This window comes from Gymnogyps californianus, chromosome 2 (genome assembly GCF_018139145.2).
Source record: "Gymnogyps californianus isolate 813 chromosome 2, ASM1813914v2, whole genome shotgun sequence".
Classification (NCBI taxonomy): domain Eukaryota; kingdom Metazoa; phylum Chordata; class Aves; order Accipitriformes; family Cathartidae; genus Gymnogyps; species Gymnogyps californianus.
In genome coordinates, this window is record NC_059472.1 from 1,204,819 (window position 1) to 1,232,645 (window position 27,827).

The following is a 27,827-nucleotide window of genomic DNA, read 5'->3' on the forward strand; positions in this document are numbered from 1 at the left end:
AATAGGCTTTGTAAAGCCTTTTGGTGCTGGGCCGGTTTCTTGGTTAATCCTTGGAAGCTCTCTGAGCTCTCTCTGGGCAAAGACGATGCTTTTGGGTGCTGGGATGGAGCCCGCAGGCTGAAGGACATGTTGGTCCTCGTCCCTACAGGGAGACAGATTTTCTTGAGCTTGGCGCATCTTTGCCTTCCTCTGCCGTCATCCTCGAGCCCTGCCTGCAAAATGACTACATCATAAAGTAATTACAATTAAAGCCATATTGAAATTTGGTTTTAAAAGCCAAAATCTAAAAATCCTGGTTAACGAAAGGAGAAAATAGCGGCTTGGATGCTCGGCTCCTCCGAGGCTCTTTGCAGTGGGATCTGAAGGTGAAGGTGGGATGGAAACAAGGGGACCTGGGAGCTATGCCCGTCTGGTCCGTGCTCTTGCCTGGTCCTGGGCCTCATCCTGGCCCTGCCTTGTAAGGTCGCAGAGGGGGACGAGCGCTCAGCGGACTCTCCGAACTTATCCCGGGTGACAGAAGAGCCTTGGAATGACACCCAGCTCGCGTCCCCGGTGTGAACAAGGTGTAAAATAGCTCCTCGCTCTTTTTAGGTAAGGAGGCATGAGCGCAGGGCTGGGTGGCGGGGAGGCACCCCGCTTCCCGTCCCGAGGACAGCTCCTGGCATCCTCCGCTGGGAAGGGAGCACGCCCGAGCTTGGAAGCTGCTCGGGAGGTTTTTTTTTTAATTTAATTTATTGGCACCATCACTGGAGATGTTGAACGAGCTGAAGTGTCACTTTAGCTGGGCTCGGAAGAGGGTGGCAGGGCTGGGGCTGAGCCAAGCCCAGCGGGGCATCTCCGAGCCATCCCTGCTCCCTGCACCCTCCATCTCCCTTCTCCTCCGCTCGCTCAGCCCAGCCGGCACCCAAACAGGAGCCCAACACCTCCACAAGCATCTAAGAGTTGGAAACCTTGCAGGGAAGCGCAGGGCAGGGAATGCAGCTGGGGAGTGAGAAACTCTGGCTGAATCCGAGCTGGCTCCCGGGAAATTGGAGGTACGGAGCAGCCTGGGATGGAGCTCGGAGAGCCTCCGTGTGCGGCTCTGGTGGTTCACCCCAGCCTCTTCCATTGCACATGGTGTTACCAAGAGGGTTCATTTTATTTTTCTTTATTATTTTTTGCCTCCTGCAGGAATGATCCAGCTCAGCTCCACGATGATGGGGAAATGCCCGGACCCTCCAGTGCGGAGCAAGAGGTGAAGTTTTGGAAAGAGGCAGACACGTCGCCAACCAACTGGCTGCAAAACCTGCCGTCCTTCATCTCCCTCCAGTCCTCAGCATCTCCCGGAGACCAGGGCTGCAAAGTAGAGAAGGATGAGGACGAGCCGGAGGACGAGCCAGGTAGGAAGCACTTGCTCTGCTTTTGCTCACGCCTGCTCCGAGCTGCTCCAATTCACCGAGCGGGAGAGTTATCCCCCCGCTGCTCTCCGTGGATGTTGGTGGGATCGGTGTTCCTCATGAGTTGCCAAACCAGTTAACGCTGGGAGCCCAAACTGGGACGGCAATGGGGACTTGCGTCTCTGTGCACGCAGGGGGACGAGCCCTTGGCTCTGCTCCCGAAACCGCACGGTAGGATTTTGTCCCCATCTTCTATCGTCAACTCCTTCTTCCTTATCCTGTAAATTATCCGATAATGAATCCAATCTCGTTCCTGTGCTGGAGCCGCAGCGGTCCCTGGTAGGAGGGTGTCTCAGAGGGATGCAGTGATGCTCTGCCTTACCACTGGACCCACAGAAGGACCTCTGGACCATCCATCGCACGTGTTTCCCGGTGTGAAATAGCTTCGAAGCTTTGAAATAAAAACATCCCTGGCGGTAGGTGGCATGGGGTGTTTGCAGATTGCAAGTTCGAAGGAAGAGCCATGTTAGTCTGAGATTATCTGCTTTGTTCTTTTATTAAAAGGCGGAGGAAGAGGCTTTGGAAATCAGTAAAGTTTTTGGAAAATGCAGTTTTAGGATGAACAAAACTTACGAACTCCAACACGTGAGAGTAAACAGCTTCTGCCTCGACATTTTTTTATTTTTGGAAAAGTTCAGGGAAAGGTTTCAACTGTTTGAAACTGAACTGACTGGGGGGGGGGGGGGGGGGGAAAAGCAGGAGAAAATTTTTGAAGCAATGAGAAGAAACATCTTTGTTTCGCTGCAAAGCGGCTCGGGGTGGAAGTTAGCTGCGTTTCTGCTTCTCCAACATTTTCCTTGGTTCCTCCTCTCCTAATTCAGCTCCTACACTGGAAAATCTCTTAATCAGCAGCAGCTCTGCGGGAAGGGACGGGACTGTGGGGCACTCCGGAGATGCATCCGCAGGAGCAGAGGTGATGGAGATGGCGAGGCAGAGATCGTGCCTGGTCCTTCGCAGCGCTGGGTGGGAGGTTTGTGGCCAGACGATGCTTCATGCTTTCCTTTTCATCTCCCGTCCTTCGTTGGAGGGATGTGCAGCAACTGCATCTCCTGAGCACCATCGCAGAAAGGGAGGCAGCATCTGGCTCAGAAATCAAAATATTTTGTGGCAATAATGATGAAACCCCCACCGCCAGCTCGGCTGCCGCAAGATGTGGCTCAGTATACACCGAAGGGCTGGAGCATCCCTCCCCATCTTCGAGCCCATGCCTCCTCCGACCAAGTGCGCAGCCGGAGCAGGATCCCACTGGGAGAAGGGATGAATTCAGCACTGAAAGCTGGGCTGGGGTGTTTGCCCGGTCATCTGTAAGCGGGTACCGAGGATCTGCAAGGCTGTACCTGGCTCGACCACGAAGCGCTTCGAGCCAGGAAGGGCTGAGACGCCTTAACGCTGTCGGAAAGAAAATTCCCAGGATTAGCAACATATTCCTGAAGTCACAAGTGAGCGTGTGCGCTGTCGAACCGCAGCGCGGTGGAGACAGCGAGGGACCGTTCCGGCTGGGAAAGCTCCTCTCTGCAACACGGGGTGAAGCACTCGGCTTCCTTTTCCCAAGATTTCTTCCCCCGTGTGCCTCCCTCCTTCCCTTTCCTTGGCCCCGGTTCAACTCCCTTTTGATCTCGGCGGCGGGGTCAGGGAAGCACTCCCAAAGCAGCAGCTCAATTGGTTTTTTTTTATCTCTGTGATGAAGACGGAGCAATTAATCCGTGGACAAGAAAGCTGTCAAAACGCCCTGGATTGCACTTCGCAGCCTGGAGTGACTCAGTTGAGAGGGCAGAGGCATCATCCTGGCAGCAAGGGCATCCTTTTCCTCTTAACTCCGGTTTGCACATTCAGGGGAGGATGATTTCCAGGCGTTTTGCGTGGGAGGATGAGTAGAAGGAGCTGGTTCAGCCCAGGGATGTTGGAAGCAAGGCTGTGGGGAGCTGGCAGGTACAGGGATGAGGCACGCAGCCCTCCATGCTCCTTCACCTTTGCCTGGGGAGCATGTGGCATTGGGAAAGCAGATGCTGGAGGATCCATAGGAAAGGAAAACCAGGCAGGAATTGCAGATGGCTGTAAAATCATCTGATGATGAAGCAGTTTCCATGCCAAAGGGATACAGCGATCGCGTGCGGTGAGTCCGGGCGCGAGGATGCTCTTTGGTGCCCGGGTTTGTCCGTGCCCGGTGCTGAGGTGCGCTCGGTAATTAAAGTCTCGTCTGAACACACAAACGAAGGGGCTTGGGGGCACAGCAGCAGCAGCCGGGGACCCCCATAACCTAACGGGAGAAACGGAGCCCTGGCCACTAATGAGCCATCATCCCAAAGGATGAAGGATGAAGCTGTTGATGCCGCTAAAGGACCAAATGTTTCATGGTGGCCAAATCACCTTTAAAGCCAGGACTGGTGCTTGTGAGCTTGAGGTGCTGTTTTGAGCTAAGCGGGTGGTCAGGATGAGTCCTTGCGTAGCTCTAGGTAGTAGCTGGTGTCTGCGAAGGGGTTTGGGGGTCTGCGCCTTCGCCGCTGCAGCCTTTGTATCAAGGATAATATTCGGTTTCTGCTTGTAAAGCCTGAAGGTGACACACAAATTGGCGGGGTAGTGAATAAGGAGGAGGACAGGTTATTATTACGGAGTGAGCTGAATTGCTTGGTTAAACGGTCACAATTTGAGAAAATGCCCTTTTAATACTGGTAAATGCAGGAGGAATGAAGAAAAACATCGGCTCCGTGTGCGGGAGGGATGGAGTGGGGGTTTGGAGATGACCTTTAAGGACCAGTGTGGGCAACAGCATCAGTTTGTGGGGTCTCAGTGGGGGTCTGCAGCCTCTGGCCTTGGGATATAGAAAAAGGGGACTGGAAAGGAGTGATGTGGTCTGCATGCGTGATGCTGAGCCCGCTGCTGTCCTCCCGTGGGGAAAGTTCCCAACCTGCAAGAGGAGCCTTGTATTTGGGGTCAGAGGAGTAATTTGAGGGCACTGGTGCTTTCCGAGCATCCTCCGAAAAGCCCGTCTGTGTGGCACGGGGAGAGCAAACCGCTTCTAGCCAAGCATCCCAGCCAGGAAGGGTAGGCTTGGTGGCATCCCATCCTTCACCTCCTTGTGTTCTCCATCCGGGAGGGCAGAGCCGGAGGGAGCACGGGCTCCCCTACCCCTCCGACACCCGTTTCCAGGTAATGGGCTTTTCCATATTTCACCTTCCAGTTAAATAGCCTGTGCTGGAGCCTAACTGGCCTCCCCGCGCTAATTGTAAGCAAGCGCACCAATGCAAACCATTCCAATCGAGTGCTAATTTAATTAGAAAGCACCCATTTTAGTTAATTTGTTCGAGAAGATCACTGAAAACTCCTGGAGAGAACAGATGTTCCCCTCTCCCCCGATGAACATTCAGGGGTTTGTAAATGGCTCCACTCAGCCTTGTTTAGGAGAGAAAAGAGGATTTTATAGCTGCAAACGACCCTTTCTGTAAACATTTTACAGCTCTCTGCACGTTTGAGTGACGATAAACCCCTAGCAACTCGGCGGGCTGCAAATTTGCGACCATACGGCTATCATTTTATTGTCATATTTCACGGTCGTAACGTTAATGGAAGATGCTCGCTACAGTCTTTTTTAACGGCTCCGCTGAGCACGCTCAAACGCTTTGGCTTTGGAGGAATTCGTGGAGGTGCAGCGCTTCTCGGTTTGTTTACAGCTTTCACTTCTGGAGGAATAACTTTGGAAATGCAAATCTTCCCCCTTCTCCACCGGGCTGGACCCGTGCTTGAGAGCCACCCCCAACGGGGCATGCGACTGCAGGGACGGGCAACCCCTTGGTGCCGGATCATGCTCCGACCATCCCCAGCTCCTGGAATTTAAAAGAAAGCCAGTGCTGCCAGCCCTCTGCGTGGATGCAGCCGGTCTCCCTCGGCTGCACCGAGGGTCCCATGGGGTCTCCATTGCCTGCAGCATCTCCTTTAACGCTGCTTCTGACACCAGCTCTTTGATCCAAAACTTATTTCGGCAGCCAGGTGAGGCAACCAACCCTTTTGATAGGCGTGAGCCAGCGGCAGAAGATGCCCTGGAGCCTTCCAGAGAGCATCTACGTGGCTGGGGATGGAGGGCTAGGACACAAGGGAGTTGTCCTGGGATAACAGGAGCTGGCATCTGCTGTCAGCTTTGACCCCGGCAGGACTTAGCGCAGTTTGCTCCTCTTGGTAGGGTCATGGAGGAAATGTGTTTGTGGATAAAATACAGGGAACTGGTTTCTCTGTGTGGTCACAAACATCTCCTCGTACATCCTGTGCTCAAACCCCGACCATCTTGATGGCCTCCACTGAACTTGCTCCAGTATGTCCATGTTCTTCTGTACTGGGGAGCCCGCAGAGCTCCAGGTGTGGTCTCGCAAGCGTTGGATATTTTCACAGCGCTACCAAATTAGCCTGATCCTGTAAAGCGCTGCTAATGAAGCATTTAGTGCGTACCTCAGTGCTGAACTCAGACTTCATGATAAATCTGAAGCCTTTTGTTTATCCAGGGGAACATTTTTTTATATAGTTTTCTTTTATTGATCCGTTATCCCTCGTGCACCTGCATGGAGAGTCTGGCTCCATCTTCAACCACCTTTAGGTAACTGAAGACAGCGACTATTTGAGCACAGTTGAAGACAGCAATACCCTATTAGTCTTCTCTTCTCCAGACAGAAACCCCCCAGTTCTGTCTCTTCCATCCAAGTTACCTTCAGGAGGCATCTGAGCCACCTTGGACTTCTCTGAGGATCTTGAGTCCTGGCTGGTGGGGAGCAGAGGTCTTGGCCTTCCTGCTGGAGCTCGTTGCCTCTTTTTGGAAAAGACCTTGGCCACGATGAAGTCATGGGCCAGTGGCTGCACCTGCAGCTGGTCCACCTCCATGGCTTCTTCTTTGGGTGGGACCACATCCATGGCCTCTTCTTCAGGTGGGGCCACCTCCATTGCCTCTGGATCTCCCACAACTTGGCTGAGGGCAGCTGTTCTGTCCCACACAGTCTTCCCAGCCTTTCTGCTCCTCCTCTATATATTCCTCCTCCAGGTTCCCGCCATGGACTTGTCATTGACAGCACCCCCTTTCTGAGCAGACTCCTGGTGGATCTCCCCCACTGCTGGTGGGGGTGTTATGGCCAACTGTTGTCAGGCCTCTCTTAGAGAGTTGGTCACTGGAATGGACCTCTCTGCCCCAGAGTCTGGCCTAGGTGCTGGAGAAGCTCTTTCCTGGGCCTCCCAACTTTTGAGGAACCTGCTTGAAGGTCTTGGTGCATCACCCAAAGGGTGGCAATAACTCCTTGACTCTGCTGTACCCCTGCTTGCTCCATGCCTCCTGGGTGCTCATAGCAGCAAGAAACTTAGCAAGCTGTGGAGCCATATCAGTGGACCATCTAATAAGGGCTGTGGGACAGTGGACGGTGAGGTGGCTTGTGACATCTCAGGGCCGCTGCGATGTGTGCCTGGCTTGGTCACCCACCAGGCTGGGAAGAGTGAGGGGGCCGATGGGCTGAGGGTTGCTTTGCCTCGGGTTGTTCCCATGTGGCCTTTCACTTGCGGAGAGCCAGGGGGGCTCTACAGGGCTGCTCCTGGTCCCCTCATGGGTCCCTGGGGCAGATCAGACTGATGGGAGGTGGTTGCAGATCATCTGAGATCTTCGGTCACAGTAATTTTAGCCTCTGCAGGCAAGAGCGGCAACTGAAATCTTTATGTAGGAACAGGGGTTTTAGCAGGATAGTGGGGTTTGACCTCTGCGTGCCTCAATTTCCCCATTTGCCGTATTCTCCTAATTAGCAAGAGCTCTGAAGCTTTATTGGTGGTTTGTGGGTGGCTCGGAGAGCTGCAGGGTGGAAGTATCTGGGAGGGCTGGGAGAGAGCCAGGGATGAGTTTAGGCATGAGAGGAGCAGATAAACCATCTCCTTTGTGGTTCGGGGGCAGCTACCTGATCTCCACGCGGGCGTGTGGCTGCCAGGGTGCTGTATCCGTGTGCCGACGCCGAGGCTGTTGCATGTCACGTGCCGTCTGCTCGCTGACGTGGCGGAGGTCTTGCAGCAGAGCGAGCTGGTGGCCCGCGGGCCCCCGTGACGGAGGTCTGCTAGAGCAGATGCCATGAAGGCTTCTGCCGCGAGAGCTTCTCCCTCTCCGCGGGTTCCTCCACTGGCCCCTCATTCTGCTCCAGCGGCCGATCGATGCAGGATCCGCGTGGTAAGACCTTTTCCTTGGTCCCCGTGGAGATGCCATCAGTGTGTACGGGATGACTACGCTGCAGTCATCTTCCTTTCCCTGCAACCCTGGGCCATTTTCAGGTCCAAGTCCAGCCCTTATGATCATAGGACGGAAGGGACCCGGGGAGGTCATCGAGTCCAACCTCCTGCTTAAACCTGTCCAACCTCAACAATAAGGTCCAGCTCATCGTGTCTCTGCCTGTGACGGCTGAGAAGTCAAGGACACGTGGCTGGGGATGTGTCCCTTGGCAGAACCTCTTAGGAGGCAGGTAGGAGATACCAGGAGTAGGTAGAGGCACTTTGATGGTCATTGTGAGAGCTCATGGCAGTTACAGGACCTCCCAGATCCTCAGCAGATGATACCAAGGGGACAAGGACAAGCTAAGGAGAGGAAGGGCAGCAGGACACCAAGCCGTGAAGTCTGCAGGGAAAGGAAAAGGGAGTTAGGAGCATGCTTGATGTACCTTGTTGTCCTTAAATCAGCCTTCCCATCACTGCCTTCACCTGAGGTCTTCTGCTCTCGTAGGATAAATTAGCAGGGTCCAGACAGGGAGCAGGAAATCTCCATCTTCCTTCCTGGTGGTACCCAGGAATCCTCCCTGTTTTATGGCTCATCAGCCAGGAGGGCTCCAGGGCAGCGTGGACCTTGGTGGTACCTTCCCAGCTCTTCTCCTGGCACTTGGCAGATCTTTCTTGTAATGGAGAGGGTGATCCATGCAACTGGCAGGTGGTGATGGGATGGTACTGTGCTCACCCTGATCTCCTCCTCGCTGTTGCTGTGTTATCCCGCTGCAGGTGGATGCTTCCCTTGCCAGCCCCCCGGCTGACGCACGCTCCGTCGGGCGTGCACGGAGAGTTTAATTAGAGAGCATCAAAACTCTTTCATAACTGAATTAACAAACCTTTAATAGAATTGCTTTTTCTAATGCAAAAATCTATCGAGCTGCAGGTAGCCGGCTGCACCCATCCCTTGAGCAGGACAGCGCATATCAGTCTAATTGGTTTCCTGTTAACGGGCTGGATCTGCTCGGGTCGTTAGCAATTGCATCTGCTCCTCCTGAGTCAGCAGGTCCTTACGGGTTTGGGGGCTCTTTGGTGGGGGTCTCTGCAGTGGAGGAGGTTTAGGTTGCTTTCATAAAGCCTGGATAATGGTTTCAGACATCTTCTTGGTCATGGATGCTTCCTTCCCAGCCCGGAGAGACGGGTGGGCTGGTACTCAGACTGGTGGACCTCACCAGGGGGACTCACTGGTGGACCTTGCCCATCGCTCTGCAGCAATGCCTTATGTCTGGCAGCCCTTGCCTCCATCCCTCCATCCTTCCATCTCCATCCTCTACTAAAGCCCTGATCCTGCTGCAGGACACCATCAGGCTTGGGGTACCATCAGGTTTTGGGGTGCTGCAGATAACATGGATGTTGTTGAAGGCTGGGGTTGGATCTCCTCATGTCTTGGTGGCTCTGGGAAGGTCCAAAAGTCAGAAACTTCACTGTCATTTAATTTCCTTATTGCAAAGTGGCCAATTTAGTTGAAACTTCCAGTAAACCCGATGAATGCTGTGACTTTTTCTAATTGGGCTCTCGTTCTGAATCAGAATCATGGTTTCTTAGCCCACAAAAGGCTGTCGAAAATACTCTTCTCTGATTTACTTTCTGCCTGGACTGAGCCGCCTGCACGTTTCCAATCCTCTTCCCTGATTGATTTGCAGGCGACTTTCAGACCTGCCAAGTCTCACTCCTTTGCCAGGACTGAAATCTACTTCTTCCATATTAATTTTTTACCCGTTTTTTAGGGTTTCGTCCACCCTGTGGCAGAGGGTCTGGAGACCAGGGCTTTTAGACTTGGCTCAGGATTTCCGAAGACCCCTCTTGTTCAGCCCGCTGCCACTTGGCAGCACTGTTCTTCCCCCCTGAGTTATTTAATGACCTAAGAACTGGAGATGGAAGAGCCCTGCAAGATGGTGAAATCCCATCTTCTTCAGGGTAAGCTTCAGCTCACCAGTAAAGGACAAATGTGGTGTTCACCGTACGCCGTCATGGCCATGTCAACGTGTACCACCAGACCACAAAGCATCTCTGCCACGTCCGCAACCTGACGAAGCCCCTCTCCCACCACTGCAGCTCATGGCTGGTTTTCTGGTTGCTTTTTTCCCTCCTAAAAGAAGGAATTAAGGAGAAGAGACATGGAAAGGATGTCCCGACGCAGATGTCCTGCTCTGCAGGCATGGCGGGAGATGGGTACTGCCGGGCAGCGGTGGGACATCTCCCCCCAGCACGTCCCCACTTCAGACATCCTGGTTAGGAAGCTAGAAAACGTCTGAGCATTTTTCCTTCTGGACAAAGCTTCTCATGACATCCCAGCCTTGATGTTTCCCTCACTTGAGGGGCGGAAGGTCTGGGTGGAACAGCAGCAGGGTGAGGTTTTGGTGCAGGTTGTCTCACTGGATGGATTTAGTGCAAGATCAAGCCAAGGAGATCCAGCCTGCCAGCTGCTTTTTCCCCAGCTGCGGAAAATTCTGGGGCTTAGCCCTTGCTGCTGGCCTTTCCATCCCACCTTTTGTTCTTGGGCTTTATTAAAAAATAATAATAATTTTAGTTTATTAAAAGAAGACATCTTCCAGCCTAAGTTTCTCCAGGAGCTGACTCACCTGAGCACTTTCGCTGTGAAATGGAAAGCCATTTCCAAGGCACATTCAGCTTCCGGGCTCCCCCAAAGCGGCTGGGAAGGGGTTAAGGGATATTTTTCTTTCGGGAATGGGGGGAAAAAGGTTGGGGAGGGGTGGTGGTGGGAGATTTCTCCTCGCAGTGTTAAACCTTAAGCATCCGGCAGGGAGATGCTGGGATGCATCTCGGTGCTCCAAGCCATCGGGTGGAAACTTTTTGCGTCCCCTTTGCTGTATTAATAACCGGAGCATTAGCTGGCGGGCCGTTAAAACAGCTAATTGCAGCCACCTCGTTAGCCTGCTCTCCTTCGGGAAAGGGATTGTATGTTATATTTGGGACCATTTCACACGGGGTCAGCTCTTGGGGAGGAGCGGGGCAGCTACGGGTACCGTGCCCAGCGTGAAGCCCCTTCCTGGAGCCCGGCTGGATGCAGGAGAGGACGAAATCCCTTGGCAGCATCGGGAGAGCGATGGAGACCAAACATCCCATCAGGCTGGAAGTTGGTCGGGAAGGGAAAGCATCAATATAACCGTCTTTCCCTCCGGCAAAGCTTTTTCTAACCGGATGGTGGAGTTTGGAAAGCTGCAAACGAGCCGTCTTCCCCTGCATCCCCTGGCTTTGGGGCTTGGGCATCTTCCACAGTGACGTGGGGCATCTCCAGCCACTTTCCCTCTCCCCAGCTGCCTCCCAGCCTCACAGCGGGGGAAGAAAAGCAATTTTTTAAACCCTCAGCGATCGGGAGCAGTGGGCAGGGAGAGGATTTGGGGACAAGGACCAGACCCACCTCCTTTTATCCCCCATCCAAGGGGATTCCCCACCTTTAAATCCCTTTAAATCTTCCTGTATCAGCAGCGGGATGAAACAAATTTTGTTTTCACTTTCCCGTCGCGTGCAGCTGGAGCCGCTCAGCTCGGCAGCGTCTGGGGGAAGGCCAGGTTTTATTGAAAAATATAATGGTGCCACCTGAAGCGTGATTTACTGCACTGTCCACTCCTCGGACTTGATAATATATTTCTATTAGATTTCCTTCTTTTCTCTCCCTTCTCCTCGCGAAGAGTGGCAAGTTTCTCCGTCTGCCTGACACCTTCTTAGGCTTAGGCAAAATAAATGTTGATTTTCATCAGGAGGAAGAGCGCTGGAAGTCCTAATTCTCTGGCGAGGCTGACAAGCTCAGCAAAAGCCGCCCGGCTTTCGATGGAGAGCTCGTGATCCAGCCCCGGTTCTTCTCTTTGGAAGCAGTTCAATCATCGTAATGAAAAAGGGGTTTCTTAGCCCGTCTTTCGCTAACTAGAAATTATATACCTGGTTCCTGGAAGATGGATTGCGTGGCTGCCGAAATGCAGAGAAGAAAGAGGGGGGAGAGAGTGAAGGCGCGCAAGATGCGACCAAAGATTGATCACGCCATTTGCAGAATCTCCCATGCACAAAAGCGGAAAATATATTTTCGTTTGCTGGGGTGGGTTAAGTGACACCCCCGTTTTCTCCAGGTCCCCCCCGCCCCCGGCTTTCACGGCGGGGTGTTTCGGGATGCGGTGTTCGCCCGTCCCCGACTGCTCCCTGCGGGGTGAAGCATCTGCTGCTCCAGCCTTTCCAGAAGCAGCATCTCCCTCCATCCGAGGTGAGAAACTGGACCGGTTTAGTCCTTTTACAACCTATTTCGGTTTTATTTCATTATTGCCCTCCTGGATTTTTTGAGGAATGCATTTGAAATCGGGCTTGGATGCTCTGAAAGCGTCTTGGCTCTGTGAAACCCTGTACCGAAGTTGGGAAGCTAATTAGGGTCGATTTAAAAATCACCTTTTTTTTTTTCTCCCAAAAAGAAGAAATCTATATTTCTACTTCTATAATCATATTTGCTTTGAATTGCAAAGCGTGGGTTTCATAACGCTGCCTAGATATTAGCTAATGAAGTTTCCTCAGAGGAAATTGAGCTGTTTCCATCGTTCTTTTTGGACCGGGGCCGCAGTCGCTGGCGGGGCAGGAACGAGGAGATGCTGATATTGACCCCCTTGGGGTTGATGGGCAGCAGCTCTGCTGGACCCTAATTACAGCAACCGAGGCGGGATTTGGAAATCCCAGGCTGGAAAAACCATCTGGCTCGCTGCAAAAGGGATACTTGGGGTCAGCCGGAAAATCAGGAGAGTGGTCAGAGGCCGAGCGGGGTGTGATGGGCGTCTGCTCGGTGTTGCTGTTCCCCGAAGCCGAATTCGGCTGCGTCGTCGGTGACTAATAGCCGAGTCCGTCGTGGCTGCTGTGCAGCCCTCTGATGTATGGGTGTTATATTAAGGGTGGAAAGGTGCTAAATGAGCCCTCTTTATTTTACATAAATTAGCTCAAAAGCTATGTATCACTGCCACGATGGCTTAGACTCTGAGCAAGTTTGTTTACCCAAGTTTAAAAGCAAAGAAAAACTCTTGGTGACTCCCCGTTGTCGGATGCTGCTTGGGGTCCTCACCCCTCCTGCCTCCCCTGCCCCAAAACCTTCTCCTTTGGGCTTTCAAGGCTGCTCGAAGGTGCCCATGGTCCCATCTCCGTGCTGGGCATCATCGTTTGGGCAGTGCGATGCGGAGCGCCGACGCTGGGTTTTTGCAGAAACGTGGGCAAGTTGTGGGCTGCTCATCCAGAACATTAAGCATCTGGAGGGGGTTTGGGCTGGATTCCCTCCGTCTTCTCTATGACCTTCTCCACCTCCTGTAATCCCAAGTGAGAGGGGACTTTTCCCACTAAACCTCATCGCTCAACAAGCTGTGGGTCCTTTTTTTCTGGGAAACCTCCTCCTTTTCCCATCCGCCTTCATCTTGGTGTCTTCTTCCCCACCACTCTCCTGCCCACCCATCAGTCTGGTAGGTAAAACCCCATAACCACCTCTCCCGCACCCTTCAGGGAGGGAAAATAGGAGAAACTGCGGAAAGGTATGTCCAGCGTTGCGGTTGAAATGGAGGAGGACTTCACGCCGTCCACCCTGCTCCATGGGATGTGCCTGGACTCGTCCTGCGAAGAGGTCACAACCCAGAGGCACTTCACGGGGTTTCGGCTTTATACGGAGGCACAGTGCTCCAGCAAGCAGAAGTCATCACCTGGAGCATCTTGGGGGGATGCTAGGGGTGCCTGAAAGGTTTGATCCCCAAACCTTTCACCGGCATGGCCAGAGCATCGAGCAGGAGTTAACCTCTTGCTTGCCGGTGCTCTGCTCTTCCCTGCTCCAGCCCAGCCCCAAAGCAGGTCATGATGCTCACCCTGTGCCGCAAGTTGAAGGTTCGGCTATTTTTTATTTTCTTTTTCACCCGTAACTTGGAGATTTTGCAGCAGACTCGCTGCTCTGCGGTGGGAAGGGACCTGCGAGCGCCTCCATCCCATGCTGCTTGCGGGGGGCTGAGGATCCTCGGGGATTTGGGGAACCAGTCACCTCCATCCCGGCCGCGGTGAAGGGGGACGTCAGCTCCGGGCTCACAGGGAGACGCGTCCCCACCCCAAAGGGACCGGACTCTGCACCAAAAGGCTGGGGAAAGGGCTGCAGGGCAGCAAGGCCAGGCTGAGCACCGCGTTGGGGACGCACGTGTCCCCACCAGCGGGCTGGCAGGGCGGTGGGAGAGCCACGACCATCGCTGCGGGCTTCAGGATAAGAGGCACGGGATGCAATTAGGTGGGCTTGTTTATTTTTCTCCGTTTGCTCGCTAATTAATCCTTCTCATTGGTGGCACCGTGCCCTCTGGGGCAGCTTTTAACTCCCTTTTCCCACTGTTAAAGCATGAAGCGCCGGGGCTGCGGGAGCAGCAGAGGAGCACGGGATGCTCCTGCGCCTGCATCCCGAGGGATTTCCAAGGTGACCCAAGCCAACCTCGGTGACTTTCTCCTCTTTTCTTCCTTTCCGCTCCCAGGCAGAGCCAAACGGAAGAGGACTTTGCCACCGGCATCCTCGCGGGACTCCGAAAACGCCCGTCTCGAGGAGGGCGGCAGAGGTGAGGCCGGTGGGTGCTAGCGGGGTCGGGTGCTGCCAGGGCAGAGGACCACCTGCACCCCCGGTGCCCGTGCCCATCTCTGGTGCGTTAACCCACCGCAACCGGGCAAGGAGAAGCTCGGGGGTGTCCCAGACGCATGTTACCCACCTCCCACCATCACCTTTTCCTTTCCTCCCTCCAGGCAAACGGCTGCAGATCAAGCCCCGTCTATGAGCAAGACCCGACCCCACGGCAGCCGACAAGCTCAGGAACCGCAGAGCCGGGCATGACCTGGCACCTACCTCAGGACGCCGCGGCCAGACGCGGCACCCCCTTCTCATCTTGCTTTTCTGGGAAATCATTTTGGCAAGGAGCCGGGTGGCAGCATGGGGAAGCGCCACCCGTTCCTGCAGGGAAGCAGCTTTGTTCAAAATATTTTAATTTGCCAATAAATTATCTTTTCAGCCTGTTTATGGAAGGCAAGCCCTGCCGCCAGGCTCCTTGGATGCTTGCGGGACTGGGAAGAGGCTCCCATCCCCATCAGTCCTCCCACAGATCGTGGCTCTGCTGCTGTCCCGGACACGAGGTGACACGGGGACCTGAGGAGCTTAATGCCATCACCCGACGTGCCCGCATCCAGGTCAGCCACTATATTGGGGAGAAGCGTGGCCGGTGGTCGCAAGTCACCGTGCCGGGATGTAATGGGGCGTAAAGCCCCTGCACGGCTCAGCCCCGATCTCTCCGTGCCCAGAGCCCACCAGCATTCATCCCGCTCCATCCCCTTGCTTTTGGGAGGAGATTTCTTGGAACGGGGCCGTGTGCCGAGAGCATCCCTAGTGGAAACGTGTGTTGGGAGCAGTGCTGAGCTCACGCCAAATGCTCCTGCAACATGTTGGGGTCTCCCATGGCCGGTTGCACCCTGACCTCCACCTCTCCCCATCCCAGCAGGGGATTTGGTCTCCCTTGGGAGACCCAAACCAGCTCTTTCGGGGGTTTTTGGTGGTCACTCCAAATCCAAGCAGGAGCAAAGCACGGGGGGAGCATTGTGCTGAGCCGAGTACTGCCCGGCCCTGCAGCTGCTGGCGCGATGGGTTTTTACATCCGTGGGTACAATTTCCACGGGGATTTCGGGGCGGTGGATGCTGTTCCCCCACACGGATGCGATTTTGGGGACAGCTGCAGGATCTCCCCTTGCCAAGAGGTGCCAAGAGCCGGGAGCAGCCGTGCGGGGCGGCCGGATTTCCCCATCCACTGCCCCTCAATCGCAGCACCTTCAGGCAAAGCCCTGAGGGGAAAAGGCATCAGCAGGGACGTGGGTGAACGCTGGGCCTCCCTGGGGACCCAGCACCCAGGTGCGCTTGGCGATGGGGTGGGTGACGGAACTACGGTGATGCCGTGGGCTCCGGCAAGGGGCTGAACGGCTGCGGTTTCACCGCCCCCCCCGTAACTGGGCGGCGCGGGTCCCCACGGAGGTTTCCCTTCCCCAGGTGACCCCCATAGCAGGGTCTTGTTATCACCCCACATCTATAGGCTGGGATGCTCCCCCCTGCCTGGCTCGTGGTGGGGGATTTATCGCTGAACCAGCAGCTGGGGGGTGGGGGGGGTTAGTGCCACTTGGAGACCAGTTTGGGGTGGCTGCGTCCCCAGCATCCCCCCAACCACAGCGAGGACCAGCGGGTCCCCCCTCCGGGGCTGCCCTCCTACCCCAGTGTGTGTACAGCGAGCTGTTTTTTTAATAAAAACTTCATTGTCTCCATTGATATTAAATGTCTTTTATTAACGCGTGTGTTTTGATATGTAAATAAAGAGTTTCTTCCCCGGGATGCCTGGTCGGAGCGTGGCTTTGCTCTTTTTTTCAGTGATACTGCACAAACATCCCCTCGAGGAGCCGGCTAATGCCGGCGGAGGGGCCGCTCTGCTCCCCAAATCTTTCCAGGTTTTTAATTATTATAACTTTTCCCCCCCTTACCCAGAAAGGATGTTTCTTCACGTGGTGGTTTCCTAAAAAAAAAACCCAAAACTAAATTCACTAAAAATCACCCCAGAGGAGACGATGATGCTGCGAGTCCCCAGGGATGGCCGGTGCAGGGTGATGGTAGCTGGGAGCTTCGGTGCTTCCCATGGCCGCGGCTCCCTAACGAGCAGGCTAACGGGGATTAAGGCTCGCGCTGCACTAATTAAGCGAAGCGATGAGTAGCTCGCTGAGAGCCGCGGCTCTGCCGCCCACCGGCGCCGCTGCTCCCTTCCCGGGGAGGATTGTAATTTATTGCCGGCTGTCGTTAAAGCACTGCTTGGGGGTGATTAATTTCGGAGAAGGGATAAACGCGGCCCCTGGAGAGGTGTCGCTCAGCCCCGGTGGGTTCCCCCGCTGCTGCCAACAGCCACGACGCCTCCGTGATGGGCCCCGATGGGGGTTTATCCATCCTCCCCGTGAAGCCGGGGATGCTGCGGTGGTGGGCGCGTGGCTGGGCTGTCCCGGGGTCCCCGGCAAGGACGTGCCCTGGGGGTGCCTTGGCTGGAGGGGTGGTTCTGGAGGGCACCTGTAAACATTTCCTGGAAAACCTTCCTGCGGTGGGTGCTGCTGGCACAGCTTTTGGTCCCCTGCCGGGGAAGCAGGTGCCAGGCTAGCATCACCCGCCGGCTCACTTTTCTGCCTGTCATCAGGGTGGCTGTCCCCTGCCCTCCTCCTCCTCCTCCTCCTTCTCCTCCTCCTTGGTGCCCATAGCTGGTCCCACCATGGGCACCAGCCTCTTTGCATGATTTTTTTCCCCCCTCCCAAAATGATTTCTGGCCCTTCTCCGTTCAACGACCCCAAGGTTCGTGCTGCAGATGCTGGTGGAGCATCGCCCAGATGGTACCAACCAGCTCACAGGCTGCATCATGGTGGACACCACCCTCACCATGGGGTGATGTCCCCGCAAGGGCTCCCCGAGCCAGAAGCACCCCAGACTGGGTGCTGTGCACCATCACCCCATCATCAACCAGTTTCAATGGGGAAACTGAGGCAGCACCCACGCAGGTACCCAGGCACCCAGCCCTGCTCGAAGGGTTAAAGGGGCACACGAGCTGCCCGCTCTAAAAGCAAAAGGTGACGCCATCCCACTGCCATCCCGCTGCCACCAACCTGGTTATGTCACTCGACCGCCTGCGAGTAAACTTAGATGACCGGTTCGGGGTGGCGGGGAGGGCCGGGGACATGCCATGGGGCCTGGCCGCGCTCCCCTGGCCACCCCGCTAAAAATACCCAAGAGGGGGGGTGTTGCAGGCAAGCGACAGCCCCATTGGAGCCCGGCCCGTTCCTAATCCCTTCGTGGCTCTTGTCCCATCGTGGGTGGCAGCTGCTGATGGGGGCCGGGTGCCCCCAAGGTGCGAGCAGCTCCAGGGAGGAACGTGGTGCCAGGAGTAGGGAGGTGGCACCGCATCCCAGACCGCCCCCCCCGCCCCTCCGCCTTTCCCAGTGCGGGATCCCTTTTTGTCCCCTTCTTTGCCCCCTCCCTCAAGTTGGGGGGTGGTCCCCATTATCCCCTGCCCAAGTTTGGGGTCTCCAATATGGGATATCTGTGTCCCAGCTTATCCAATATGGGATAACTTCCAGCATCACCGGGGTCCCGGGGGACATACATTGGGCTTTGCTTGCCTCCGTGACCCTTCCCGGGGCAATAAACCCCCCCTCGCCGTCTGCCCCAACTCAATTTTACCTTGATAGGATGAGAAAGATGGAGAAGGGGACAACAAGCCCCCCCAAACCCTCCAGAGGCCAGATCCAGTGAAAGAAATAATGTGGGGTTTTAATTGCTGGGAATGCAGTGGGATAAGGGATTTTGTCCCCCCAAAAAAGCTTTTTTGCATTAATTTGGCCCAAAGAATCCCTGCTTTTGAACAGTCAGTTAGCACCCGTGGAGGGCAGTGTCCCCCATCCCCAAGCGGGGATGGCCATCAGCTGAGAAAGGGGACCGTCACCCCCCGCATCCCATGGAGCTGCCTGTGGGGTGCAGCGGGGCAGGATGCGGCCGGGCTGGGATGTAGTGGGACCCGGGCTGCATCCTGCGGGTGACGGGGACGATCCTGAGCCCTGAGGGGGATTGCTGGGTGGTGGGTGGGTATTGATAGCCTCTGTGGAATGAAGCCGGTCATCCCTCGGGTTTAGGTGGGACAACTCGATGGCGATTACCCTGTGCCTCAGTTTCCCTCCAACACCTTAGTGTGGGGAGCAGCTGTGCCCGCAGCCCTACAGCCGGGACCAGGCTGCAACGTGCTCCATCCCTGGCCTCCGTGCGTGTCCCCATGCTAACCCTGACCCACCCGAGTGCTGTCCCTGACCCACCCCCCCTCCAACACTGACCCTGACCCCACCAGTGTTAACCCCAACTCTCGCCCGGGCGCCCCAAACATCCTCATCCCTCCCATGCTGCAGCTGCAGCAGCCACGAGGTGGCAGGGCTTGGAGCAGCGCGGTGGCATCCACGCCAGGGCCTCATCCTGCGGTGGGCTGAGCACCCCAACGGCCACCCGACCAGCTGCCGCTCGGTGCCGGTGATGCCTTTTCCATGTGCTGGGGTGACGGTCCTCGTCCTCGAGCCGGTGACGCTTCTCGCCACGTGCCGGGCGCAGATGTCACCTCCTGCGACACGAAGCCAGAGGTAGCGGTGAAACTGGTCCAGCTCCGGAGGAACACGCGGAGCCGGCTCTGGTGCGTGCGGCTGCACCCCGATCACCAATGGCTTGTGGGAAAATTTAAAAAAAAAAAAAAAAAATCCCCTAAAAAATATATATATATGGCTTTATGCAAGGATGGCAAGCCTTCCCCATGCCCCGGGAATGATGCCGGGCTGCTCCCGCCTGGGAAAACGGAGGTGGGGAAGGACCGGCACCCCGATGTCGGGCCTGGCACCCGCAGGGATACGGGAGGCCGTGGTCCCTCAGCGAGGCGGCGTGAAACCTGATTTGGGATCAATAATCCCCGTTCTGGGTCTTTCCCATTTCTTTGGGAGGAAATGATAATTTCTTTTATGTTTTTCCCCACTCCTTGCTCAGCCCGGCTTGGGCCCGAGGTGGTTGGTGGGAGCTGCGGGGGTGAAGGCACATGGTGGGGCCGGGGATGTCCTGGGGGTGCCCCCCCCCCCGCCCCCGGAGCGGTCGCGGGCAGCGCCGAGCCCTCTCCCCGCGGAGATTGACAGCCGCCCCGGGCGTTACCATGGGGATAATGCAAATCAAGGCGGGCGACCGCCGCCCTGATAGGTGGGAAGCGACTGGGCCCGCCTCGGGAGGCGGGGCCGGACCGCGTGGGTTTTTTTTTTTCCCTCGTATATAAGGCGGCGGGCTCCATTCAGGCAGCGGCGGCAGCGCCGAGCGCGGGCGGCAGGCAGGCAGGCAGGGTGCAGGCAGGGGGAGCGGCCCCCGCCCTCAGGGCGCCGTGCCCGCGGGAAGGAGGAGGAAGAGGAGGGCAGGACAGGAGAAGGCTCGCAGCCCGGGGAGGTGGGGCCGGGGCAGGTGCCAGGGGAGGCAGGAAGGGGCGGGCAGGGCGCTGCCTGTTCCTCGCCATTGGGAACCGGCCGCAGGCAGCGGCGGAGTCTGCCCCGCCGAGCCGCAGAGTCGTGCTGGAGAGCGCTCGGTTCCGCACCCACGGGGCTCCGCTTCCCGCCGGCGGCGGGGGGAGAGCAACCGGCCCGCAGCGCCCGGCGGAGGAGCCCCGGAGCCCGGCTGCAGACCGGAGCGGAGCCCCGGAGGAGCCCCGGAGCCCGGCTGCAGACCGGAGCGGAGCCCCGGACCAAAGCCCCGACGGAGGTGTCTGCCTGCAGCCCGCAGCGGAGCCCCGTCGGAGGCTCCCGGAGCCGGGCTGACCCCCGCAGCGGAGCCCCGTCGGAGGCTCCCGGAGCCGGGCTGACCCCCGCAGCGGAGCCCCGTCGGAGGCTCCCGGAGCCGGGCTGACCCCCGCAGCGGAGCCCCGTCGGAGGCTCCCGGAGCCGGGCTGACCCCCGCAGCGGAGCCCCGTCGGAGGCTCCCGGAGCCGGGCTGACCCCCGCAGCGGAGCCCCGTCGGAGGCTCCCGGAGCCGGGCTGACCCCCGCAGCGGAGCCCCGTCGGAGGCTCCCGGAGCCGGGCTGACCCCCGCAGCGGAGCCCCGTCGGAGGCTCCCGGAGCCCGGCCGCAACCGGGAGCGGAGCTCCGTCGGGGTAGCCGGTTGTACCGCAGGCAGAGCCCCGGAGCCCGGTCGGAGGAGCCTCCCGAAACCAGCGGGACCCCCAACCCTCGGTGAGCGGCGGTGCCCGGGGGATCACCCCCCGGTCCCTCCATGGACTGAGATGGCCTCGGAGCTGGCCATGAGCGCGGAGCTGCCCACCAGCCCCCTCGCCATCGAATACGTGAACGATTTCGACCTGATGAAGTTCGAAGTGAAGAAGGAACCGGCGGAGGCGGAGCGGCTGTGCCACCGTCTGCCCGCCGGTTCCCTCTCCTCCACCCCGCTCAGCACGCCCTGCTCCTCCGTGCCTTCCTCGCCCAGCTTCTGCGCTCCTAGTCCCGGTGGGCAACCGGCCCCCGGTCCCCCGACTACCACCGCCGCCTCCCTGGGCTCCAAACCGCAGCTGGAGGAGCTGTACTGGATGTCGGGTTACCAGCATCACCTCAATCCCGAAGCTCTCAACCTGACGCCGGAGGACGCGGTGGAGGCGTTGATCGGTGCCCCTCACCATCATCATCATCACCATCAAGGTTACGAGCCTTTCCGACCTCAGCCCTTCGGTGGCGAGGAGCTACCACCGGCCGCCCATCATCATCCCGGCCACCACCATCATCATCATCACCACCTGCGCTTGGAGGACCGCTTCTCCGACGATCAGTTGGTGAGTATGTCGGTACGGGAGCTGAACCGGCAGCTGCGGGGCTTCAGCAAGGAGGAGGTGATCCGCCTCAAGCAGAAGAGGAGGACCTTGAAGAACCGAGGCTACGCTCAGTCCTGCCGTTACAAGCGGGTCCAGCAACGGCACATCTTGGAGAACGAGAAATGTCAACTCCAGAGCCAGGTGGAGCAGCTCAAGCAGGAGGTGACCCGCTTGGCCAAGGAAAGGGATCTGTACAAAGAAAAATACGAGAAGTTAGCCGGCCGGGGCTTCCCGAGGGAGCCCTCCCCATCCGCCGCCCCCAAACCCGCCGCTGACTTCTTCATGTGAGCCGCAAAGCTTGGGGGGGGGGGTGTGTGGGGATGTGGGGTGGGGTGTCCCCCTTTTTCCTCACCCCCTCCACGTGGGGAGTGCAAACCCTCTGCTTGTATAAAAAAAAAAAATTACTATTTTTGGTTCCCCCCCCACTGAAATTTCGGGGAAGTTGAACCCACCCACGCACCCACTCGTGGGGACTCGGAGCGGGGGGTCCCGGGGAATTTGGGGGGGGGGGGCGGCGGCGGACCTGGAGCCAGCCTGCATGCGGGACGTGTACGGCGCGCTGCTCCCCCCCCCCCCCCCCTTCCCCGGGAGCATCAGCGCCATCCAGGTGGCTTCTCCCCCCCCCGCCCCTTATCCTGCGTGTTTTACCCCCAATTTGATTTGATTTTCGAGGGGTCTCCACGGATCGTCCCCGGGGGGGGGGGGGGGTGTCGTCCCCGGCAGCGCTGCGCCCTGCCCGGCCCCGCCGCCCGCACCCCCCATCCCGGCCGGCAAACCTGAGCCACAATTAACTTATTCACCCTTGTAAATATGTAGAAATTAGTTAGTTTTCTGCCTTTTTTTTTCTTCTTTTTTTTTTTCCCTTGAGCCTATATTTTGCTTGGTGATTTACGAAAAAAAAAAAACCTCCAACCCCAAAATCCTTTAGAAAAGAAAAAAAAAATACACGAGTCTTAAAAGTTTGTATGTAATAGCATGCAAATAATATCCGAGTTAATTTAATGATGTTGGGAAGAAGCCGAATGCACTATATACAGGAATCAATTGGGTTAAATAATACTGTTTTATAGAGATTTAAAATTATCTATGCTCTTAAAAATAGCGGGGGGAAGAGGTAACAATTCTAGGGTGACCTGAAAGGCAATATAGTAATATATGGACTGCAAACGGTTGGCTGCTATCTCACTATGCACCAGATTTATTTATTAACCCTCGGGAAACGGAATATTCTTTTAACCTCGATGATGAAAGAAGGAAAGAAAATGCACGTTATTTCTTGCGCAAAAAAAAAGAAAGAGAGAAAATAAGAATAACTCGTGCAATTGTGCTTGGAGCGAAAGCGGGGCCGATCCTGCGCGGAGGAGCGGGGTTTTTTTTTTTAAACAAGTTGCTTATTTAAAAAAGAAAAACCTTTTAAAAAAAAAAAATTAATCTTGGGGAGAACACAAGGGTCTTGCGGACAAAGCGAGCTTGGGAGCCTGGTGCATTTTAGGTACTGATCGTGCGAAGCGTTTTTAACGACCTGTTGTTTCGATTTGTGACGGTTTTAACGATGTTGCATCAAGATAAAAACTTATATTCAACTAGAGCCTGGGTCGGGTTTTCTCTCAACTGGGGGGGGGATGGGGGGAACACGACACCCGCAGCATCGCCTTTTCGTTTGGGGTTTGCTTCTTCTTTCCCTTTGAGTCCTGGTACCGATGCAAAACCCTCCCCGAACTCCCGCCGAGCGAGGAGTCGCAGCGTGGGGGGCTCGCAGGGATAAATCCAGCGTTGACCATCACTTGCGAGCCACGGACTGCCATCGGCTCTGCCCCGCTGAACTCTGGCTTTTCTCTTTTCCTGCCTTTTCCCCCCCCCCCCCCCCAGCCGGGTACTGTGGGGTGGTTTTTCTTTTTATTTTTGCCTGGCCGGAGGGTCCCAAGGCGTCCCGGAGACCTTCGTCCCCGCGGCCGCCGAAAAGTCACCTTCACCCCAGCCTGGATCCAGTTTGATCCCAGCTTGTCCGACACCGTCTTGATGAGCCGCTGGCTTGATTTTTAAACGGTAATAAATGATTTTTCTTTCCCCTTTCGGCTTCTCTATTTTGAGTTCTTAATTAAGGGAAGGGGGGGTGGGGGGAGAAAGAAAACCCAAACCAAACAGACACCTTCCCTAAAGGAAAGCTACAGGGTTGGTATTTTTACAAATGTTTTGGGGTTTTTCGGGACTGTTTGCAGGGACGTATGTCCCCGGCAGCTCTGCTCTGCGCTGCTGGGAAGCCTGACCACGGCCGCCCCGCTTGCAGCTTTCCCCGGCCGTGCTGGGATCAGTGGGGCAGTTTGCAACGCAGCCCTTGGTCCAACATATTTCTGAGCATTTTATATATATTTTTTATGTATATATATTTTTTTTTTCCTCCTATAGTTTTGCACAGGCTCAGCTGCAGCAGGTCCCCAGCCGGGAGCTGCCACGGCACGCTGGCTGTGGCGTGTTTCCTCTTGCCGCCCACCATAAATCACCGCCGCGCTGATGCAACCCCCCTGGGACTGGCTGTCCCCGGGCTTTGTGGGGTCCGTGTGGCCCCAGGACCCTTTGGTTCTGCCTCCCCTGCACCCCCAGACCTCATCCCCCTGTTTTCTTCAGCCGCTTCAGGCTTGTTGGCGTCTTATTTTGTGTCCAGAGGGTTTTTGAGCGGCCTGAGCTTGGCTCGATATCAGGCTCGGTTTTTGGGATGGGAGCTGGGGTGCATGGAGGGACCCTTGCCCCGTGCCCGATGCACCAGGGCTGGGCAGAAAGGGGGGGTTGTTGGGGGGGTTCACCCTCTATTCCTGTTTTTATTTAGAGCCGGGGAAGCTTTGCAAACCTGGCTCTAAATAAAAATAACTTGTCCTGCTGCCCATGCAGCTTCTCGCAGGACATCACCTCCTCTCCCTGGTTTTTTTTTTTTTGGGGGGTGAATAGCAGCTCCCAGTGGGTTACTCCCAAAATTTTCCTCCCAACATCCCCCTCCTTGGCACATTTTTTTTGGGGGGGGAGAGTGCTTCCAGCTGCCTGCTTTGTGACTAAATAAGGCGAGTTTGGGGAAGAGAAGGGGTTTGGGGCCAACACTTTCCCCAAACCATCACAGGGACCTCTGTCCCCCCCATCTATTTCCTCACCCCTGGATCTTGCTGTGATCCGTCTTCCCTGTGGGCATGTCCTGTGTGTCCCTGGGGGCCAGTGCCCTCTTTCCCAGCTGTGGTGGGGCTGGCTGGAGGAGCAGAGCTGGTTTTGGGGCTGTGCAGGGTTTTGGGGGAGTGCTGCCCCGTGGGTCTCACCCCGGCGTCCTCTGTGATGGCCGTGGGGCGGCTGCGATCGCCTCCTGCCCCGCGATGCCTTTCCCCACCACCTCGGCAGAGCGCAGGCAGCGGTTTGGGGCTGAGGACACCTGATTTTTCCCTGTTCCTTGGTGCCCAGAGCCGATTGGCCCCTCCGTCCCTCTCCTCTTTGATTTATATTTCTTTTTTTTTCATGGTGCAGCAAGCTGGGCAAGATGCAACCTGGGTCTCACCGTGTTGCCGCCCCGGGAGCAGATTATTTTGGTGATCGTGGTGTTACCCCTTCCCCTTCATCCCCGATCCTCCGAGGGCAGCTTTGGAGCAGGGATGTGACCCCCAACTCCTTGCACTGCTGTGATACTTTTTTGTTGTTGTGGTTCCCCACTGATTTATTTTTTTTTTCCAGCACCTCCTGGAAATCCCCCAAGCAGGGGAATAGCCGGAGCGAGACACGGGGCGTTACTGCCACCAGTTAATGGTGCTCCTTCATGGGGGACCCCATCCCACGGCAGCTCCCTGGGGAGATTTGGGGGCAGAGTTGCACCATCCCACCCCGTCGCAGCATTGGGGTGCAGTCCGGGACCCCCCCCACCCCACAGCAATCCCCATCACCCTGACTTGCTTCGGGCTGCTCAAGCTCCCAGGGGTGGCTGTCCTGGATCCGGCAGTGCTCCCCTTTGGTGAATAAATAATAAAAACTAAAGCAGTTTATGCCCGAACGGGGCTGGTTTATGACTTGTCTCCTTGTTGGGGCTGGGAGGGCTGAGCTTCCCCCCCCCCCCGCCTTGCCCCATGGGGTAGGGGGGGGTGTCTGGGTGGTCCCTACTTGGTTTTGCAGCGGCTTTTTGGGGGGGCTGCAATACGTTGGCCTTTGCCGCAGGACCACGCGTTTGTGCAGCGTCGTGGGGCTGCGTGTGCATGGTCGGAGCATGTCGGCACATGTTTTGGGATTGGCGGGGGGGGGACTGTTGCGGGACAGGGCGGCACGTCAACGTGTGTCGCCCGTGCCGCGGGGCTGCGGGCGTTTGCGGGGTACCACATCTGCACGTTACAGGAGGGCGCGTGGATTTTTGGGTTGCTCTGACCTCTTTTTAAAGCTTTTTTCCTGGTTTCTCCCGATCTCTGAGCGGGGCTGGAGCCTCCTTCCCCAAGTGGTTGCTGTTCTTTGGGGTCTGCGTGGGGTGGCAGGACCTCGGGATGCCGTGCGCTCCCTCCTGTGAGGATCTGCAGCCCCTGCACTCATCCTGGGCATCTCCTGCGCCCCAAATCTAGCCTGGCCTTGGGGGGGGGGGTGAAAGCAGCAGCCCCACAGTCTCACGCCAACCCCACGGGGTGCACCAAGGGGTGGCTGGCTCTTGGGGTGGGGGTGTGGGGACAAGCCCTGGGGGTTGGCATGTGGCCCCCTCCATACCACCCTCCTGTAGAGATTTTTAAACCCATTTTCAAGCTTTACTTGCACCTTGACACACGCTTGAAGGCACCGCGGGCATCGCTGGGCTGGGAAACAGCCGAAACTCCTCCAGCCGTCCCCGCTGATGGGTTTTACACCCCGTTTCCACCGGGCAGAAGGGTGATTTTGGGGGATGCTCGGTCCCAAACGCAGCAGCACCCCGGAGCACCTTGCCCAAGCACACAAGGGTGCCCGGAACTGGTTACGACCCCCCCGGCAAAGCCACCCACCAAGCGGTGCCGCGTGCTCCGTGGCATCCCCAAGTAGCGATTAGCCGGATCGTTGCAGATAACTGGGTTTCTGCAAAGAGGCAGAAAACCGCAACAGGCCGATCAATGCGGCATTGCCAAAGTACCCCTCGCTCCTTCCTCCTCAATTATTGATGCTAATACCCGGCAGATTTGCCACCGAACCGCTGCAGCGTGTTCCGCACAAGTCCCGACATCTTGGTAACATGATAACTCCAGCCCTGGGATATTAAATCATGGTTAGGAAGCGGGGTGGGCTGCTGGGCATGCACGAATTTGGGGCTACGTTCACTCAAAAAGCATGAATGAATTAAATTCCCAGCAAAATAAATCCCCCAATAAAACAAAAGCCCTGGCGCTGGCTCCGAGAGGCGGTGTGGGACGAGCCGTCCTCGGGGCTGACCCGCTGCGAGCCGTGCCCGGGCTCAGTTTGGAGCTGATATTTTTTGGCTCGAGACGATCTTTATATTCTGGCTCGGCCGAAGTTTGCCTTTTGTACGTTCCCTCCCTCCCATGATCTGGGCCCAGCTGCCTCCTCCATGCTCCCACATCCCTGGGAGTCAAACGCTGCCCTGCTCGCCGTATATAAAGCCACATATATATATAAATACATATGCATACATATATCACCTTGGCAAAATAGAGCTCTTTTGCTTCTGCCAGCTCATGGGCTCACTTGCTTTGGCACTTGCACGGCTCATCCCTACGGCTGGGATTTATTCCTAGCGAAGTGCAGAGCCCTCTGCCTTCCCCCAGCCAGTGCATCCCTGTTGCACCGATATCGTCCCTAACCCGGCAGGAGCTGAGGATATTCCCAACAGCCGGCACGCTGGAAACCCCCGCGCATATCGTGACCAGGACCACAGCTCGGTTTTGATCCCAAACTCCTTGCTTTCGGGTGGGTCTGCATCACCCAGGAATGCTGCTGCTGCGGGAGGTGGGATGCAGGATGCAAGGATACAGGACCTTCGACGTGGGATGCGGGAGGTGGGATGCGGGAGGTGGGATATGGGATGCAGGAGGTGGGATGCAGGAGGTGGGATATGGGACACAGGATGTGGGGTGCAAGATGCACGGATACAGGACATTGGATGTGGGATGCAGGTAGTGGAATGCAGGATGCAGGTAGTGGGATGCAGGATATGGATGTGGGATGCAGGATATGGATGTGGGATACAGGTAGTGGGACACAGGAGGTGGGATGCGGGAGGTGGGATGTGGGATGCAGGTAGTGGGATGCAGGAGGTGGGATATGGGATGCAGGAGGTGGGATATGGGATGCAGGAGGTGGGATGCGGGAGGTGGGATGCAGGTAGTGGGATGCGGGATGCAGGTAGTGGGATGCAGGATATGGATGTGGGATACAGGTAGTGGGATGCAGGTAGTGGGATGCAGGAGGTGGGATGCAGGATGCAGGAGGTGGGATATAGGACGCAGGACGTGGGGTGCAGAATGCACGGATACAGGACATTGGATGTGGAATGCAGGTAGCGGGATGCAGGATATGGATGTGGGATGCAGGTAGTGGGATGCAGGAGGTGGGATATGGGATACAGGAGGTGGGATGGAGCAGGTGGGATGCAGGATATGAGATGTAGGAGGTGGGATGTAAGATGCAAGGATACAAGACATTGGATGTGGGATGCAGGAGGTGGGATGCAGGATATGGGAGATAGGATGCAGGAGTTGGGATGCAGGATGCACGGACACAGAACATTGGA

The 27,827-nt window shown here is 56.6% G+C and overlaps 2 protein-coding genes across 3 annotated transcripts in view; both read left to right on the forward strand.

Annotated features, from left to right (window-relative positions):
• Positions 1-15,816, forward strand: part of ZC3H3 (zinc finger CCCH-type containing 3) — a 184,989-nt gene extending 169,173 nt beyond the window's left edge. Inside the window, exons 11-13 of the mRNA XM_050892505.1 lie at positions 1,171-1,379; positions 14,171-14,251; positions 14,433-15,816. Of these exons, the coding sequence (XP_050748462.1) occupies positions 1,171-1,379; positions 14,171-14,251; positions 14,433-14,464 (322 nt within the window). The 3' untranslated portion in view covers positions 14,465-15,816. The remainder of the gene's footprint in view (positions 1-1,170; positions 1,380-14,170; positions 14,252-14,432) is intronic.
• A 4,439-nt stretch (positions 15,817-20,255) lies between these two features.
• Positions 20,256-21,406, forward strand: MAFA (MAF bZIP transcription factor A). 2 transcript variants are annotated; one of them, XM_050892142.1, is made up of 2 exons: positions 20,358-20,620; positions 21,047-21,406. In XM_050892142.1, the coding sequence occupies exons 1-2, from the start codon at positions 20,531-20,533 to the stop codon at positions 21,395-21,397; spliced, it is 441 nt and encodes a 146-aa protein (XP_050748099.1). In that variant the 5' UTR covers positions 20,358-20,530; the 3' UTR covers positions 21,398-21,406. The 2 variants fall into 2 exon arrangements, with proteins under 2 accessions (XP_050748098.1, XP_050748099.1); XM_050892141.1 differs by having other exon boundaries at positions 20,256-21,406.
• Positions 21,407-27,827: the final 6,421 nt, after the last annotated feature.

Excerpts from the sequence above, each read along its gene's own strand:
- MAFA (XM_050892141.1), top strand. The coding sequence starts at position 20,531 with ATGGCCTCGGAGCTGGCCATGAGCGCGGAGCTGCCCACCAGCCCCCTC.